General features: G+C 44.0%; 1 protein-coding gene across 1 annotated transcript in view; it reads right to left on the bottom strand.

The window, feature by feature from the left end:
* TARS1 (threonyl-tRNA synthetase 1) overlaps positions 1 to 14,195 on the bottom strand; it is a 190,192-nt gene that overhangs the window by 149,148 nt on the left and 26,849 nt on the right. The window contains exons 2-3 of the mRNA XM_069220522.1: positions 10,841 to 10,924; positions 9,492 to 9,682 (exon numbers count right to left, since the gene is read on the bottom strand). Coding sequence (XP_069076623.1) covers positions 9,492 to 9,682; positions 10,841 to 10,924 — 275 coding nt within the window. The remainder of the gene's footprint in view (positions 1 to 9,491; positions 9,683 to 10,840; positions 10,925 to 14,195) is intronic.

Genomic DNA, 14,195 nt, shown 5'->3' with positions numbered 1-14,195 from the left:
CTCACCACCTTTCCCCTGGGGAGATTTTGTGACCCCTTTCTTTTGGTCACCCCCTGTGGAAGTTTTGGACACCCTAGTCTTGACCCAATGGTCCGCCTTCTTTCCCAATTCTTGGGGAGAAATTGGTCCTAGGTCTACCAGATGCTGATGCAGTTTATCATTGAAACAATTACTTAACAGGTGTTCTTTCACAAATAAATTGTACAGCCCATCATAATTACTTACACCACTGCCTTGAATCCAACCATCTAGTGTTTTTACTGAGTAGTCTACAAAGTCAACCCAGGTCTGGCTCGAGGATTTTTGAGCCCCCCTGAATCTAATCCTATACTCCTCAGTGGAGAATCCAAAGCCCTCAATCAGGGTACCCTTCATGAGGTCATAAGATTCTGCATCTTTTCCAGAGAGTGTGAGGAGTCTATCCCTACACTTTCCTGTGAACATTTCCCAAAGGAGAGCACCCCAGTGAGATCTGTTCACTTTTCTGGTTACACAAGCCCTCTCAAAAGCTGTGAACCATTTGGTGATGTCATCACCATCTTCATATTTAGTTACAAACCCTTTAGGGATTTTCAACATGTCAGGAGAATCTCTGACCCTATTTATGTTGCTGCCACCATTGATGGGTCCTAGGCCCATCTCTTGTCTTTCCCTCTCTATGGCTAGGATCTGTCTTTCCAAAGCCAATCTTTTGGCCATCCTGGCTAACTGGATGTCCTCTTCACGGGAGTTATCCTCAGTGATTTCAGAGTTGTTGGTCCCTCCTGTGAGGGAACCAGCATCTCTGACTATTATTTGTGGAGTCAGGGCTTGAGAAGCCCTGCTCTCCCTAAGTAGGACTGGAGGGGGGGAATTTCCCTCCAAGTCACTATCTTCATCCTCTGAGTTGCCATCCTCAGAGGGGTTGGCTTTTTCAAACTCTGCCAAAAGCTCCTGGAGCTGTACTTTGGTAGGTTTGGGGCCCATTGCTATTTTCTTTAGTTTACAGAGTGACCTTAGCTCTCTCATCTGTAGATGGAGGTAAGGTGTGGTGTCGAGTTCCACCGCAGTCACATCTGTGCTAGACATTTTGCTTCTAAAAGTTGGAATACTTTTTAAGAATCTAAAACTGGTTCTAGAATCTAATTCAAACTTTTACAAACTTTTAAACTCTAAAAGAAATGCTAAACAGGATCTAACACAAGGCCCTAGCAGGTCTTTTAAGAATTTAGAAAACTTTTCAAATTGCAAAAATCAATTTCTAATGACAATTTTGGAATTTGTCGTGTGATCAGGTATTGGCTGAGTAGTCCAGCAAATGCAAAGTCTTGTACCCCACCGCTGATCCACCAATGTAGGAAGTTGGCTCTGTATGTGCTATTTCAAAGTAAGGAATAGCATGCACAGAGTCCAAGGGTTCCCCTTAGAGGTAAAATAGTGGTAAAAAGAGATAATACTAATGCTCTATTTTGTGGTAGTGTGGTCGAGCAGTAGGCTTATCCAAGGAGTAGTGTTAAGCATTTGTTGTACATACACATAGACAATAAATGAGGTACACACACTCAGAGACAAATCCAGCCAATAGGTTTTGTTATAGAAAAATATCTTTTCTTAGTTTATTTTAAGAACCACAGGTTCAAATTTAACATGTAATATCTTGTTTGAAAGGTATTGCAGGTAAGTACATTAGGAACTTTGAATCATTTCAATTGCATGTATACTTTTCAAGTTATTCACAAATAGCTATTTCAAAAGTGGACACAGTGCAATTTTCACAGTTCCTGGGGGAGGTAAGTTTTTGTTAGTTTTACCAGGTAAGTAAGACACTTACAGGGTTCAGTTCTTGGTCCAAGGTAGCCCACCGTTGGGGGTTCAGAGCCACCCCAAAGTTACCACACCAGCAGCTCCGGGCCGGTCAGGTGCAGAGTTCAAAGTGGTGCCCAAAACGCATAGGCTATAATGGAGAGAAGGGGGTGCCCCGGTTCCGGTCTGCTTGCAGGTAAGTACCCGCGTCTTCGGAGGGCAGACCAGGGGGGTTTTGTAGGGCACCGGGGGGGACACAAGCCCACACAGAAATTTCACCCTCAGCGGCGCGGGGGCGGCCGGGTGCAGTGTTAGAACAAGCGTCGGGTTCGCAATGTAAGTCAATGAGAGATCAAGGGATCTCTTCAGCGCTGCAGGCAGGCAAGGGGGGGCTTCCTCGGGGAAACCTCCACTTGGGCAAGGGAGAGGGACTCCTGGGGGTCACTTCTGCAGTGAAAGTCCGGTCCTTCAGGTCCTGGGGGCTGCGGGTGCAGGGTCTTTTCCAGGCGTCGGGACTTAGGTTTCAGAGAGTCGCGGTCAGGGGAAGCCTCGGGATTCCCTCTGCAGGCGGCGCTGTGGGGGCTCAGGGGGGACAGGTTTTGGTACTCACAGTCGTAGAGTAGTCCGGGGGTCCTCCCTGAGGTGTTGGTTCTCCACCAGCCGAGTCGGGGTCGCCGGGTGCAGTGTTGCAAGTCTCACGCTTCTTGCGGGGAGTTGCAGGGTTCTTTAAAGCTGCTTCTCGAAACAAAGTTGCAGTCTTTTTGGAGCAGGTCCGCTGTCCTCGGGAGTTTCTTGTCGTCGTCGAAGCAGGGCAGTCCTCAGAGGATGTAGAGGTCGCTGGTCCCTTTGGAAAGCGTCGCTGGAGCAGAGTTCTTTGGAAGGCAGGAGACAGGCCGGTGAGTTTCTGGAGCCAAGGCAGTTGTTGTCTTCTGGTCTTCCTCTGCAGGGGTTTTCAGCTGGGCAGTCCTTCTTCTTGTTGTTGCAGGAATCTAAATCTTTAGGTTCAGGGAAGCCCTTAAATACTAAATTTAAGGGCGTGTTTAGGTCTGGGGGGTTAGTAGCCAATGGCTACTAGCCCTGAGGGTGGGTACACCCTCTTTGTGCCTCCTCCCAAGGGGAGGGGGTCACAATCCTAACCCTATTGGGGGAATCCTCCATCTGCAAGATGGAGGATTTCTAAAAGTTAGAGTCACCTCAGCTCAGGACACCTTAGGGGCTGTCCTGACTGGCCAGTGACTCCTCCTTGTTGCTTTCTTTGTTCCCTCCAGCCTTGCCGCCAAAAGTGGGGGCCGTGGCCGGAGGGGGCGGGCAACTCCACTAAGCTGGAGTGCCCTGCTGGGCTGTGACAAAGGGGTGAGCCTTTGAGGCTCACCGCCAGGTGTCACAGCTCCTGCCTGGGGGAGGTGTTAGCATCTCCACCCAGTGCAGGCTTTGTTACTGGCCTCAGAGTGACAAAGGCACTCTCCCCATGGGGCCAGCAACATGTCTCTAGTGTGGCAGGCTGCTGGAACTAGTCAGCCTACACAGACAGTCGGTTAAGTTTCAGGGGGCACCTCTAAGGTGCCCTCTGGGGTGTATATTGCAATAAAAATGTACACTGGCATCAGTGTGCATTTATTGTGCTGAGAAGTTTGATACCAAACTTCCCAGTTCTCAGTGTAGCCATTATGGTGCTGTGGAGTTCGTGTTTGACAAACTCCCAGACCATATACTCTTATGGCTACCCTGCACTTACAATGTCTAAGGTTTTGTTTAGACATTGTAGGGGTACCATGCTCATGCACTGGTACCCTCACCTATGGTATAGTGCACCCTGCCTTAGGGCTGTAAGGCCTGCTAGAGGGGTGACTGACCTATACTTGCATAGGCAGTGAGAGGCTGGCATGGCACCCTGAGGGGAGTGCCATGTCGACTTACTCGTTTTGTTCTCACTAGCACACACAAGCTGGCAAGCAGTGTGTCTGTGCTGAGTGAGAGGTCTCCAGGGTGGCATAAGACATGCTGCAGCCCTTAGAGACCTTCCTTGGCATCAGGGCCCTTGGTACTAGAAGTACCAGTTACAAGGGACTTATCTGGATGCCAGGGTCTGCCAATTGTGGATACAAAAGTACAGGTTAGGGAAAGAACACTGGTGCTGGGGCCTGGTTAGCAGGCCTCAGCACACTTTCAATTGTAAACATAGCATCAGCAAAGGCAAAAAGTCAGGGGGCAACCATGCCAAGGAGGCATTTCCTTACAATGATACATTAGCAAAGTGAGACTAGTGTTGTACACGCAGTGCACTCTTAGCATGAAAAGCGATAAGGGTCAAAGAAGGACAAGGTATGCTAATCCCCAGAATAGAAGCCATATAGTAATTACTGAAATGATGATATTAATTAGTGTTATAACACAGCAAACGCCATTTCAGCCTACCAATTTGTGATCTTATAGCTTTTCCAGGCACATCTCAACTGAACACATGGAAATTTTACAACGACTTCAAAGTCCTCCTTGTCTATCAGTAGAAGATAAATTGTCTTCATGAGGAAGTGGATTATTAGCTGGGGTGGTTGTGAGATCTCACCAACAAGTAATGTCACTATTCCGTGTTAGGTTCAGTTAGATTACTTTAATTTCAAAGTTAGCTCAGTCCTGGGTAGCGGTGGTGCACAGCAGTCAGGCGTAACTCAAAGCAACAGGTGTAAAGCATTTATTAGTACCAAAACGTTATTTAGGGCCTCATCATGAGTTTGGCAGTCTTAAGCCAAACTTGCGGTCAGACTGCTGTACTCCTGGTGGTCCCGACTGCTAGATTACAACCCTGGCAGTCGGAGCACCGCCACCATCACGGATTCTGACTGGTGGTCGGAGCGTGGTAAACCACAGCAGTGCCCATGGTAGCGCCGCCATGCTGATCACAAGTCCACTTACCGCCAAGGAAAGGCTGGCGGAAAGCCAGTCATGGCATGGGCAGCGCAGGCTACGCCCTGCCAGCACCCTCAAAATACACAGTCTGCTCTGCAGACAGTGCGCATTCTGAGGATGCTGCTGTGTGACTGCATTGGCCTCTGCTCCCTTGAGGGAGCTGAGGCCAGTGCAGAGGCACTATTTCTGCCACGCTGACCTGTAGAAACGTTGGAATACACGTGTTTCAGGTATGACGGCAGCCTCACCCCCGTGGGTTTGGCAGTCCAATGGTCGGACTGCCAAACTCCTAATGAGCCCCTTAGTCACAAACACTATAAAATACAAATCCCACACAAATTTCTAAAATTAGTATACACTTTACTGAGCAAATAGACTCCAAAACGACAAAATTCCGATCAGGGGTATCAGAGGTAGGATTTTTAGGAGTTTTAGGGTTTTCTAGTATACTCACACGAGTAACTTTTGGGCACACTTGGTGAGTTAGTACTCAGTCTCCCAGGAGCCACCAGCACGGTCTTGGGCATATTCAGATTGAAAGATCAGCTGGGCTCTTCTTTGTTGCAGGCTTCTTGCAGCTTTTGTGTTCCTGGGGCCTAACGGGTCTAGCCAACTTGCTCTTGGATTCCACTCTTGGAGACCAGGGTTCAAGTGGGACCAGGTCAAGCACCTGGAGTTTCTCTCCACTGGTAAAATAGCAGCCTCAGTCCATCCAGTAAGCATGTCCAGCACTGTTCTGAAGAAGGTAGTCAGGGGTGCCACTTTTATACCTACCAATAGCTTGTAGGTGAGGAGACTCCCTGATCAACAGGAATAAAATTCCCATGTGAAACCCTGCCCACTCTTACATTACCTCCTGGCGGTTTGGCACTAACAAATTCCACAGTGCCTCTTCTCTGCCCAAATCCAAAATTTTAGAACCTTCCTTCCCTGTGTCAGAGCTATAGGCACACCCCGAGGTCTGTCTAGTAAAATAAGCAACTTCCTCTACAAAACTAGTCCAGGAACAGGTTCCCCTACCCTCGGGCTTGGTGCTAATCTGGCTACCTAGACAATGGCAGGGGCAGGCCTAGGTGTGGTTTACATTGGCCTGTAACTGGGGCTGCCCTTTTGAAGCTTGTACCATTTGGTGTCCACCTCCCCCAGGCCATCTCTCCAGAAGGAAGTCACACCTCCTCCCAGCCAAGGCCCCTTTGTTACCTTTCCTGGGAACAATTAAGGGAGATAATAGAGCATGGAAGTTAGAGGCCCAGTAGATTTGCTGCTCTTGCATATGGACATTGCTGGAGGTTTTCTGTCATTTTTAAAAGCAGTCTGCCTATGCAGATTGCATTTAAATGGAAATTGAGTCCCAGTTCAACTTTGGGGCTATGGGCACTTTAAAAGGGATAATCTGTGTTATTTTTACATACTAGGTACCCAGAGGGTCTCCTCTAGGTGTCCCAGGGGTGGGCGGGGTTGGGGGGGGGGGGGTCATGTAACTATAAGCATAGTCCTTATAAAAGATGTTTTATAAGCAATGGGGAGGGAAAACTGCTCATTTCATTTCCCCCCACTGTAGATATTGGGCTCCATAGGCTAACATTGCAATATTGTGCGTGTTTGTAAATATTGTTAGGAAAGGCATAGAAATATAATTCCAGGACTTCAAAGATTGGTTTTGATAAATTCGCTATTAGTAAATTTAGCATAACTTGTACAGAAAATAAGTTGTGTGTCTTTTCCTTTTGTAAGCCAAATCCAGGATTCTGGAGGTCCCCCCCAGATTGGTCAGTGCTAACAGGATTTGCAAGGCTGCTTTGAACAGGTGATAAGTGGCTGTCCAGGGAAGAGACTATCTGCTGAAGGGAGTATTGAGGCTGCACAGGAATGCCAGAGCAGGGGGAGGGGTAATAAACCATCCAGCCTCAAAGGATACCAGGACAGGTACGATATGCCAGGCCATCTACCCCCACATTCTGTGACCCTCAGCCAGATACCAGGCTTAAGGAAGGAATTTGCAGATGTCAGGAGGAGGTGAGCTCTGGAAATGAACCACATTGGAGGTTGGTTTAGTTAGCTCTTACTGCTCTGCTGCAATTTCAGCCATCGTGGATTTTGGAAGAATAGTGCTTTCTGTGTCTGGAATATGCCACACTTTGGAGGAAGTGGTTGTGAACCTGGGTGGCACCCTGCATTCTATTGGTCAGGGGTGCCCCCTTTCCTGATGCAGGGGCTGTGAATAAATATGTGGGAGGTACATTGCCTCTCAGTTCTGCTGTCTGAAACTACAAGAGAAAGAAGGACTGCCCTGATGATATCTGGATGTGCACCTTTGGCCTGCACTTCTGAGTGAACTGCGCCTGCTGCACAATCTGGTACTACAGCCCTCAGAACTGTGCCTTGCTTCAAGAAGGACTAAGGAGTGGACTCCCTGCAGCTACAGGTTAATAGAGCTTCACCTGCATCATGTCCAACAAGTGTCCCCATTCTGGAGTGCATTCAGTGGACTTTTAAGGATTTGGCCAGGTGCAGTGTGAGAAATGTGGTCCCAACCTTCGAAGGACCATCCAGGAGATTCTAGACCCTGGGATTTGTGTTTTGGATCATTTGAATCTGCAAAGAGGACTTCAGAAACATCCCCTGAAGTTTGGACAACTTTTGTGAAAAACCTCCAGGAGGTGACAGACTCGACCCGGGAAGTCAAGCCAACAAACCCTCACTGCGGTGCGGCCCGGCCTGGATTTCAAGTTAGTCAAGCTGAAAAGCTAAGAAGGTCAGATTACCAGGATCTGACCAGGAGCTCCATGAAAGTCACGTCGGCGAACCCTCGCCGAATTAGGCCTGATGAAGAACCACAAGAGCCCTCGGAAGAAAAAGCTCCATAAAAGTTTGAAAGTGTGAAGGTAAAATTTTGACCAATGAATGCCACTTAGTGTATCCGACCAGGGCTCCATCGCATTCGGTCTCAAACTTTGACTTTGTCCCAGTCTACAGTGGCCAGATGTCCCAATTTGGCGCATTGTGTTTTTAACCATAAGAAAGTATTTATTCTTTAAAAATTCAAATATCCGGTTCCCTACATTGACTTTTTGTGGTTTTGATGTATCTATACTCATATATAAATGCTTTACACTCTCATCTCCTACGTTGGGCCTGCCTACTCGGTTACAGCTACCAAGGATTGGACAAGGGGCTACTTTATTGAGACATTTACTGACCCTATATTGTGGCAGTGGCTTTATTGCCAGTGGTAACCCAATAACCCACTTTCCAGCACTAACTCATCCCTAAAGGAGAACTAACTGAGATAAGTCATACCTACATCCAGCATCAACAAGCACCTTCCACAAACTGGAGCATTCTCATCTTTGCTTTTCAACCATTGTGACCAAACGAGCATTTGCGGCTACCTGGACCCAAACACTGCTGAAGTCTTTGGGCACTTTTCACTGCTTACATTTGAGCTTCATAAAAAAAGATTATGTCTAGAAGTAGCAGTCTTGATGGTGGTGACCCTCTAAGCCATACCAAAATGTATGCAATGGTGCATTGGATCCCTCAAGATAAGCCCTGCGGAAAAGGCCTACAGGGACACTTTCACTTTTTCTGACTTCTTTAAAATTCCACATAGCAGATCATTGGTTCCCATAAAATACAATGTAAGCGATCTCTCCCTGTAATTTAACACCGAAATGGCTAAACTCTTTCTTCTGTTTCCTTGTATCATATTTATGTACTTTGAAGGCATTAGCCAATACATTTTTCATTTTGAAAACAAGGTGTGGACCATACTTTCTGTGTTTTATACCCTATTGCTTACTGAAGTTGATGTTCCTTTCGCCACTTAACACCTAACTGAAAATAAGTCTGGATTTCAGCACATGCAAGAGTGAAACTAGGATACCTTAAAGCAATGTTTGGGCTGCCTTTGCAATGTGAGAACAAATACACATGTGTTACGGAGCTTTGTCTCAGCATGTAGAAAGGTCTGCGCTGACAGGCCACTACTCTACCCACGAAGGAGCAAGTCCCCCATCATTGGCCTTCCAGGTTAATTTTAGGTCATGAATATTGTTACATAAGGTTCATACTGTCCACTGCCTGCAAACACATTCCAAGAGGTGTTTACCCTTTGGGAAACTGAAGGCAAAGACACAAATATTGATTTTACAGAGCAACAAGAAAGTTAAAATGCAAAAGATAACTCAAGCAATCTACCTTTAATCCAAATCGACAATTGTGACACAGGCCACCCACCCAAAAGCTTACACAAAATGTCAGTTTTGTACTTCAGTTGAATTATGTACTTTTAAACATTCAACTGTGTCAAATACCCTGAATGCCATACCTGCCAGTACAGATTCCAGGCTGTCCATTGTCAGGTGTGCATAGCTCACTTAGTCACGTCCACTTTCTTTACATTCTGCAACTCGTTATGTTACCGTTCCTTGATTAAATGAGGAGGTGCAAGAGCCGGAATGCAAAAAAAAAAAAAAAAGTCCTACTCATATTTGATTTGGGACATCCTCTGAACACATGGTTTATCATATTCAGCAGCATTATTCCAATGACAACAGCCACTATATGCCAAATGGTTCACAAACTTGATGTAAACGACCTGGAAATCTTGCCAAGGAATAAAGGGGGGACCGAAAATCACGTTCATATTTACTTTGGCAGGAAGGCTGAAATAACATAGCATATGCTGCACTGGAAACATGGATAAAGATCAATGGTGTTGCGCAACAGTAAAGTGTTATGTTTCGCTTTCTACTGCATTGGTGTGTAAATACTACCACCTCAGGAGATTTGAACAGTACCTAATTCCACAGGCAATCTGATAGGGTGTGCTTTTCCAGGATTCGGCATCAACCTGTTTGCCGTCAGGCAGTGTGACTTTGATAGGTTTGCTCTCTTTCGCTGCTCGTTCCGCGAGAATTGCATCATGTTCTGCTTTCAGCTTATTGTAAATATCAAGACGTTCATTGATGTAGGCAGGCCATGGATTCAGCTTTAAAGAGCAGAAATGAACTTGCATTAATGCGACTCCATTTAGGTATCAAAACACAACATCTAACACAAATAATAAAACATATATTTTGAGCGACCGCACAGGCAAATGTTCAATTAATTACCAATCACAGCTATTTTATTTTAGAGGACGGGTCATTTTAAAGTACACGGATGCTTGAAACAGACATTATACAAAATGTGTGAATTATTGTTACAATAATGAGTTATGAGTAGGTAAACTAAAAAAAACTATTCGAATGTGTATTGTAGAACAAGTAATAATGCATATTTAGCCTCTAATCTCTCAAATCTGTTCTGAGCAGCGATTGCTACGAGGGTTTACTATGGAAAACAATCGCATTCTAATTGCACGCGCGTGATGATCATTGCCAAGCAACAAGTAGATGTTTGTTCAATAGTGTCTGCTGTGCAAACAGGTCAACCACATTCAATGCCAATTACCTTGGCGGGAAGAAAGGGGCGGCTCGGCGCAAAAGGCAGCACAAAAATACCCTGCTCTACAAACGATCTTTAGAATGTTTATACTTTACAGCCTTACTTTTTTGGAGCCATTGCTGAAGTGTAGATGTTAGGAAAGATGGCTGTAAATTTTAAGAGAGTTCCCGAATAGAACGCTGACCTGGTTAAAATACAGGGAAGTTACTGCTGTTTGCAGGCTGATAAACCATCCAGAGGTACCGAGACATAGATACCCTAGGGATGTTCGCTGACACCACGGATGCCCCTTACACCTCTGTCTAATACACTTTCAACGAGGCAGAAAAATTATCAGAATGTAGAAATTTGGACTTCAGAAATAAATGATGAATTTTTCTAATGTGAAAAGATCATCCAAATCTAAAGTGTTCCCATACTTTTTTTTTTATGGAAGGCAATCAGCACCCAATCACAAACACAACAGTGCATAGACATTCTAAAAATATAAGGCAGTTAAGATCAATTAGTTTACTAAAAGGAAATAATTTTAAGGGACAATGCTGTCTTTTTCCCCTAATGAGCAACACAATGTGGCACTCAACCCACACGACAATAGTACAATCAAACAGAATTCAATCATTTAATTTGTATGGTTGTTTTCTTATTGTAAGTAAACGTGCAATAACTGATAGACTGCAGTAAAACGTAGGGCACATACCTCAGTGCGGCCTGCTCCATCCCCAGATCCCTCTTTAGCTTTCTTCTTTCCTCCATCCTTTCGCTTTTCATCCCCAACAATAGCCTTAAAACAAATAGGTAAATACACGATGAAATGTCTTTAACAAGGTAACTATTAGTAATGTAAATTATCTTGACTTACTAACTCATTCATGCATCAGCGCGCCATTGCATCTTTAAGACTTGATAGTTTTAATAATTTTATTTCAAGACACTGTTATTGTTATTTATATCCATTACCATTCCTTCTCTGTGCTAAATACTTAAGTATATTTCAACAAAATCACTGTTCCTAACCATTTGCTACTCAGCACAGGAGAAGGCTGGAGAAGCCAAGCAGTTGTCTAAGAACCAGAAGGACGACTTCAGCAACCGGAAGTACAGTATTTACATTTAAAGATAAGCACACACAAACAACGTGAATCCATTAATCTCTGTCCTAAAAAATAAAAATAAACACTCCAGGAGTTCAGGTACCATGAGAGTAACCTTCATAGGGTGAGGGAGGTCAACAGGCTTGTACTAGCCAACACTAGCATTATTGTCCCAAAACGCATCTCATGAGCTATTAGTTTTTATATTATTATATTTAAAAAGAATTCTAGACATTTAACTGGCTTCAATACTGCTGCACAGAAGTGTGATATTGAAGATGACCGCTGCACCGAATGCTGAACATAGTTTATGCTGCATGGCCTAATTAAACAAAAGAGATTGATTGTGTTCTCATTCAAGGAGCCCAACATAACTATGAAGGCACCCACAAAAGGAACTTCAGACAAAGAAAGAAGATTTTCGGTGTTTTTCTCTGCCAGAAGTCTGTATATGTTTATTTAACCACTGTGTTGTCTAAAGAATTGCATTCTGAGAGTTAGCGAGAAAACCTACGGCATTTTGGGAGCCTGGTACTGTAGGATAAGTAATGAACCAGAGAACGGGAAAGAAGCAAATAAATATATTATTAGGGTTGAATAATAAGTAGGACGCCCCCAACATTCAATTTTTGATGCTGTTCAGGCAGGCACATAAAATGGAGGTGTGCTCAACAAGTGATGTTTTATGATAAATCCGCATGTCATTGACATATTGCGGTAATTACATACCTGCAGTCCCTACAATGAAACTCAGAGTGTTCCAAGTGCAAGCTGAATAATATAAGGGGCAAGGTTCCAACTCTGAGGTACAGCAGAAGGCTTTTTGAGACCATCCCAAATGTAATCCCCAAAGTTTAAGCAACTTATGTCGGTTGGTGAGAAAAAAAGCATCTCTGAACTTGCCCGTTAAAGTACCATGTGATGCTTCAGTGCTCTAATTAACATGCGGTCACCAATTACACTGAACACTGCTATGAAGACTTTAGGAATGGGAAGGCACAATTGTATTTTAGACAGGAAGTAATTCATGTCATCCGCGGTCTTCAACGTTGCTGTTATAATACTAAAAGCTGGCTAGCAGACTGCCAACAAATGTTCCTTTGTGATTACATAATTTAGTTGTTTAGTAACAGTCTTTACAACGTTGGCAGATAAAAAAAAAAACAGTGAAAGATGTATTCATCTATCTAATTGAACACAATGAGGACTGAGACAAAAACGTGAAAAATAATTGGGGAAATGCTAAAACAAATCAACAGGATAAAGATTTGAAGGAATGGGAAAAAAAGCAATCTTACATTTAGCCTTTTATGAACATGGGCTGTGAAGAGTGATGGATTTCTTTCTAATGTAATGGCGATTTTACTGCATTCAAACGTGGTACAGCCTGTGAAAGGTAGAAGTTTACAGTTGAGTATTTTTGTGTAGAATTTTCAAACTCCCTCCTTGCTTAGCTGCTTGTGGGCACAAATAATACTCTGTCTATGAGGGAAAAATGGATCAAGGATGAATTTTGAGTTGTCATATAGTCAGGGGTTGGTGATACACGGATGTGAAGGCTGTGACTGGATTTGAAAGATCAGCAATCAGAATAGTATGAATGTGTAGATCTGGCGATCATGCAATTTAAATGGCAATAGGAGGTAGTGTTTGTAGAGACAACGTGAGAAGGCATTTGATTCTTGAGAGGCGAATTATGGGCATGTGCTTGTGGTAGGAGGACAATGAAGGTAGATGAGTGTCTGGTAACAGGAATAGAGAAGTGGGTAATATAAATATGCATTTTGTGATTGAGGTGCTTAATATATTAGAATGGAGGGCTGTGCAAGAGTGTTTGAAGAAACAAGAAGAAAGAACTTGATCAGTACTACTATCTATACTCGAGAAGAGGATTAGGAATTTGATCTATGAGCTTGTTGTCAATGTGTATGGGTAAACGTGTGTCTTGTATGTGATAGAGCTTGTTCTGCTTGTACATAGACTACGAAGTGGACCATTGTATCGGGGTTCTGAAATTGTAATATCCGAGAGTGATCTAGTTTATGTGCTGGAAGAAGACTGACCGTTGTGCATTAGTGATGATTTGCAAACAGATGACTTGTGTTTCATTACTGAATGATGGGCTTTCTGAGGTCCTCATACACAAATGTAAAGGCCATTGGAATCCTGATTTAAAGTAGGTCTCAGGAGTACAATCAATACTGAAAATACAAATCAACAGCTAAGACAAGTACAGGGCTAGCTGCAACTCTGGCCTTAAATGGATCTTCCTTGGTCGAACACCGACCAACGCTTCCTTCACAGACATAGCGTCACAGGAAACTAAAGTTCTGAAATGAAGTAGACCAAACACTGGGGTATCATGTCAGTTTGATGACGTAGAGAACTTAGGACTGGCCAGTGGTATGCAGTATCACCTACTTGGCACCTATAAAATCCAGAATTGCACAAGGATGCTAGTGGCACTAGGCTAGCTCTCGGCTGCAGTGCAGCACCCAGCTCAATGTGGATAACAACACTAAACAGGACTTTGCAGGAAAAACAAAAAACAAAAAAACACATTTATGGCATTGCTTAGGTCCATAGGGTCCAGAAGTATTTAGAACCCTTTCTGGCAGAACGTTCCTTTGCTGAGGAGGGTAAATGGAATGGCGTTGATGAGAACATTGCTAGACTGAAGAGATATTTTAAACCATGCACGATTTTTATCTCACAAAGATACAAATGTTACTCTTCCACTAACAAATATAATGAATATTTTGATGAAGTCTTAACAGCTTTAAGAGGTCATTACACTATATGCATGTTGGTTCTACAATTGGTAACATGTTCATATAAACATTTGTGGTGCATACTAATAGTCAGAAAAGTTAAGAATGTCTATGGCTGACCCTACCTTACTCAAAGTAATTACAACTGGCAAAGCAATGGAGCAGTCTATTTCTTGGGTAAAGGAGGCGA

This window comes from Pleurodeles waltl, chromosome 1_1 (assembly GCF_031143425.1).
Source record: "Pleurodeles waltl isolate 20211129_DDA chromosome 1_1, aPleWal1.hap1.20221129, whole genome shotgun sequence".
NCBI classification, from domain to species: Eukaryota; Metazoa; Chordata; class Amphibia; order Caudata; family Salamandridae; genus Pleurodeles; species Pleurodeles waltl.
The sequence above is the reverse complement of the archived record's forward strand: the minus strand, read 5'-3'. Positions and strand labels throughout refer to the sequence as shown.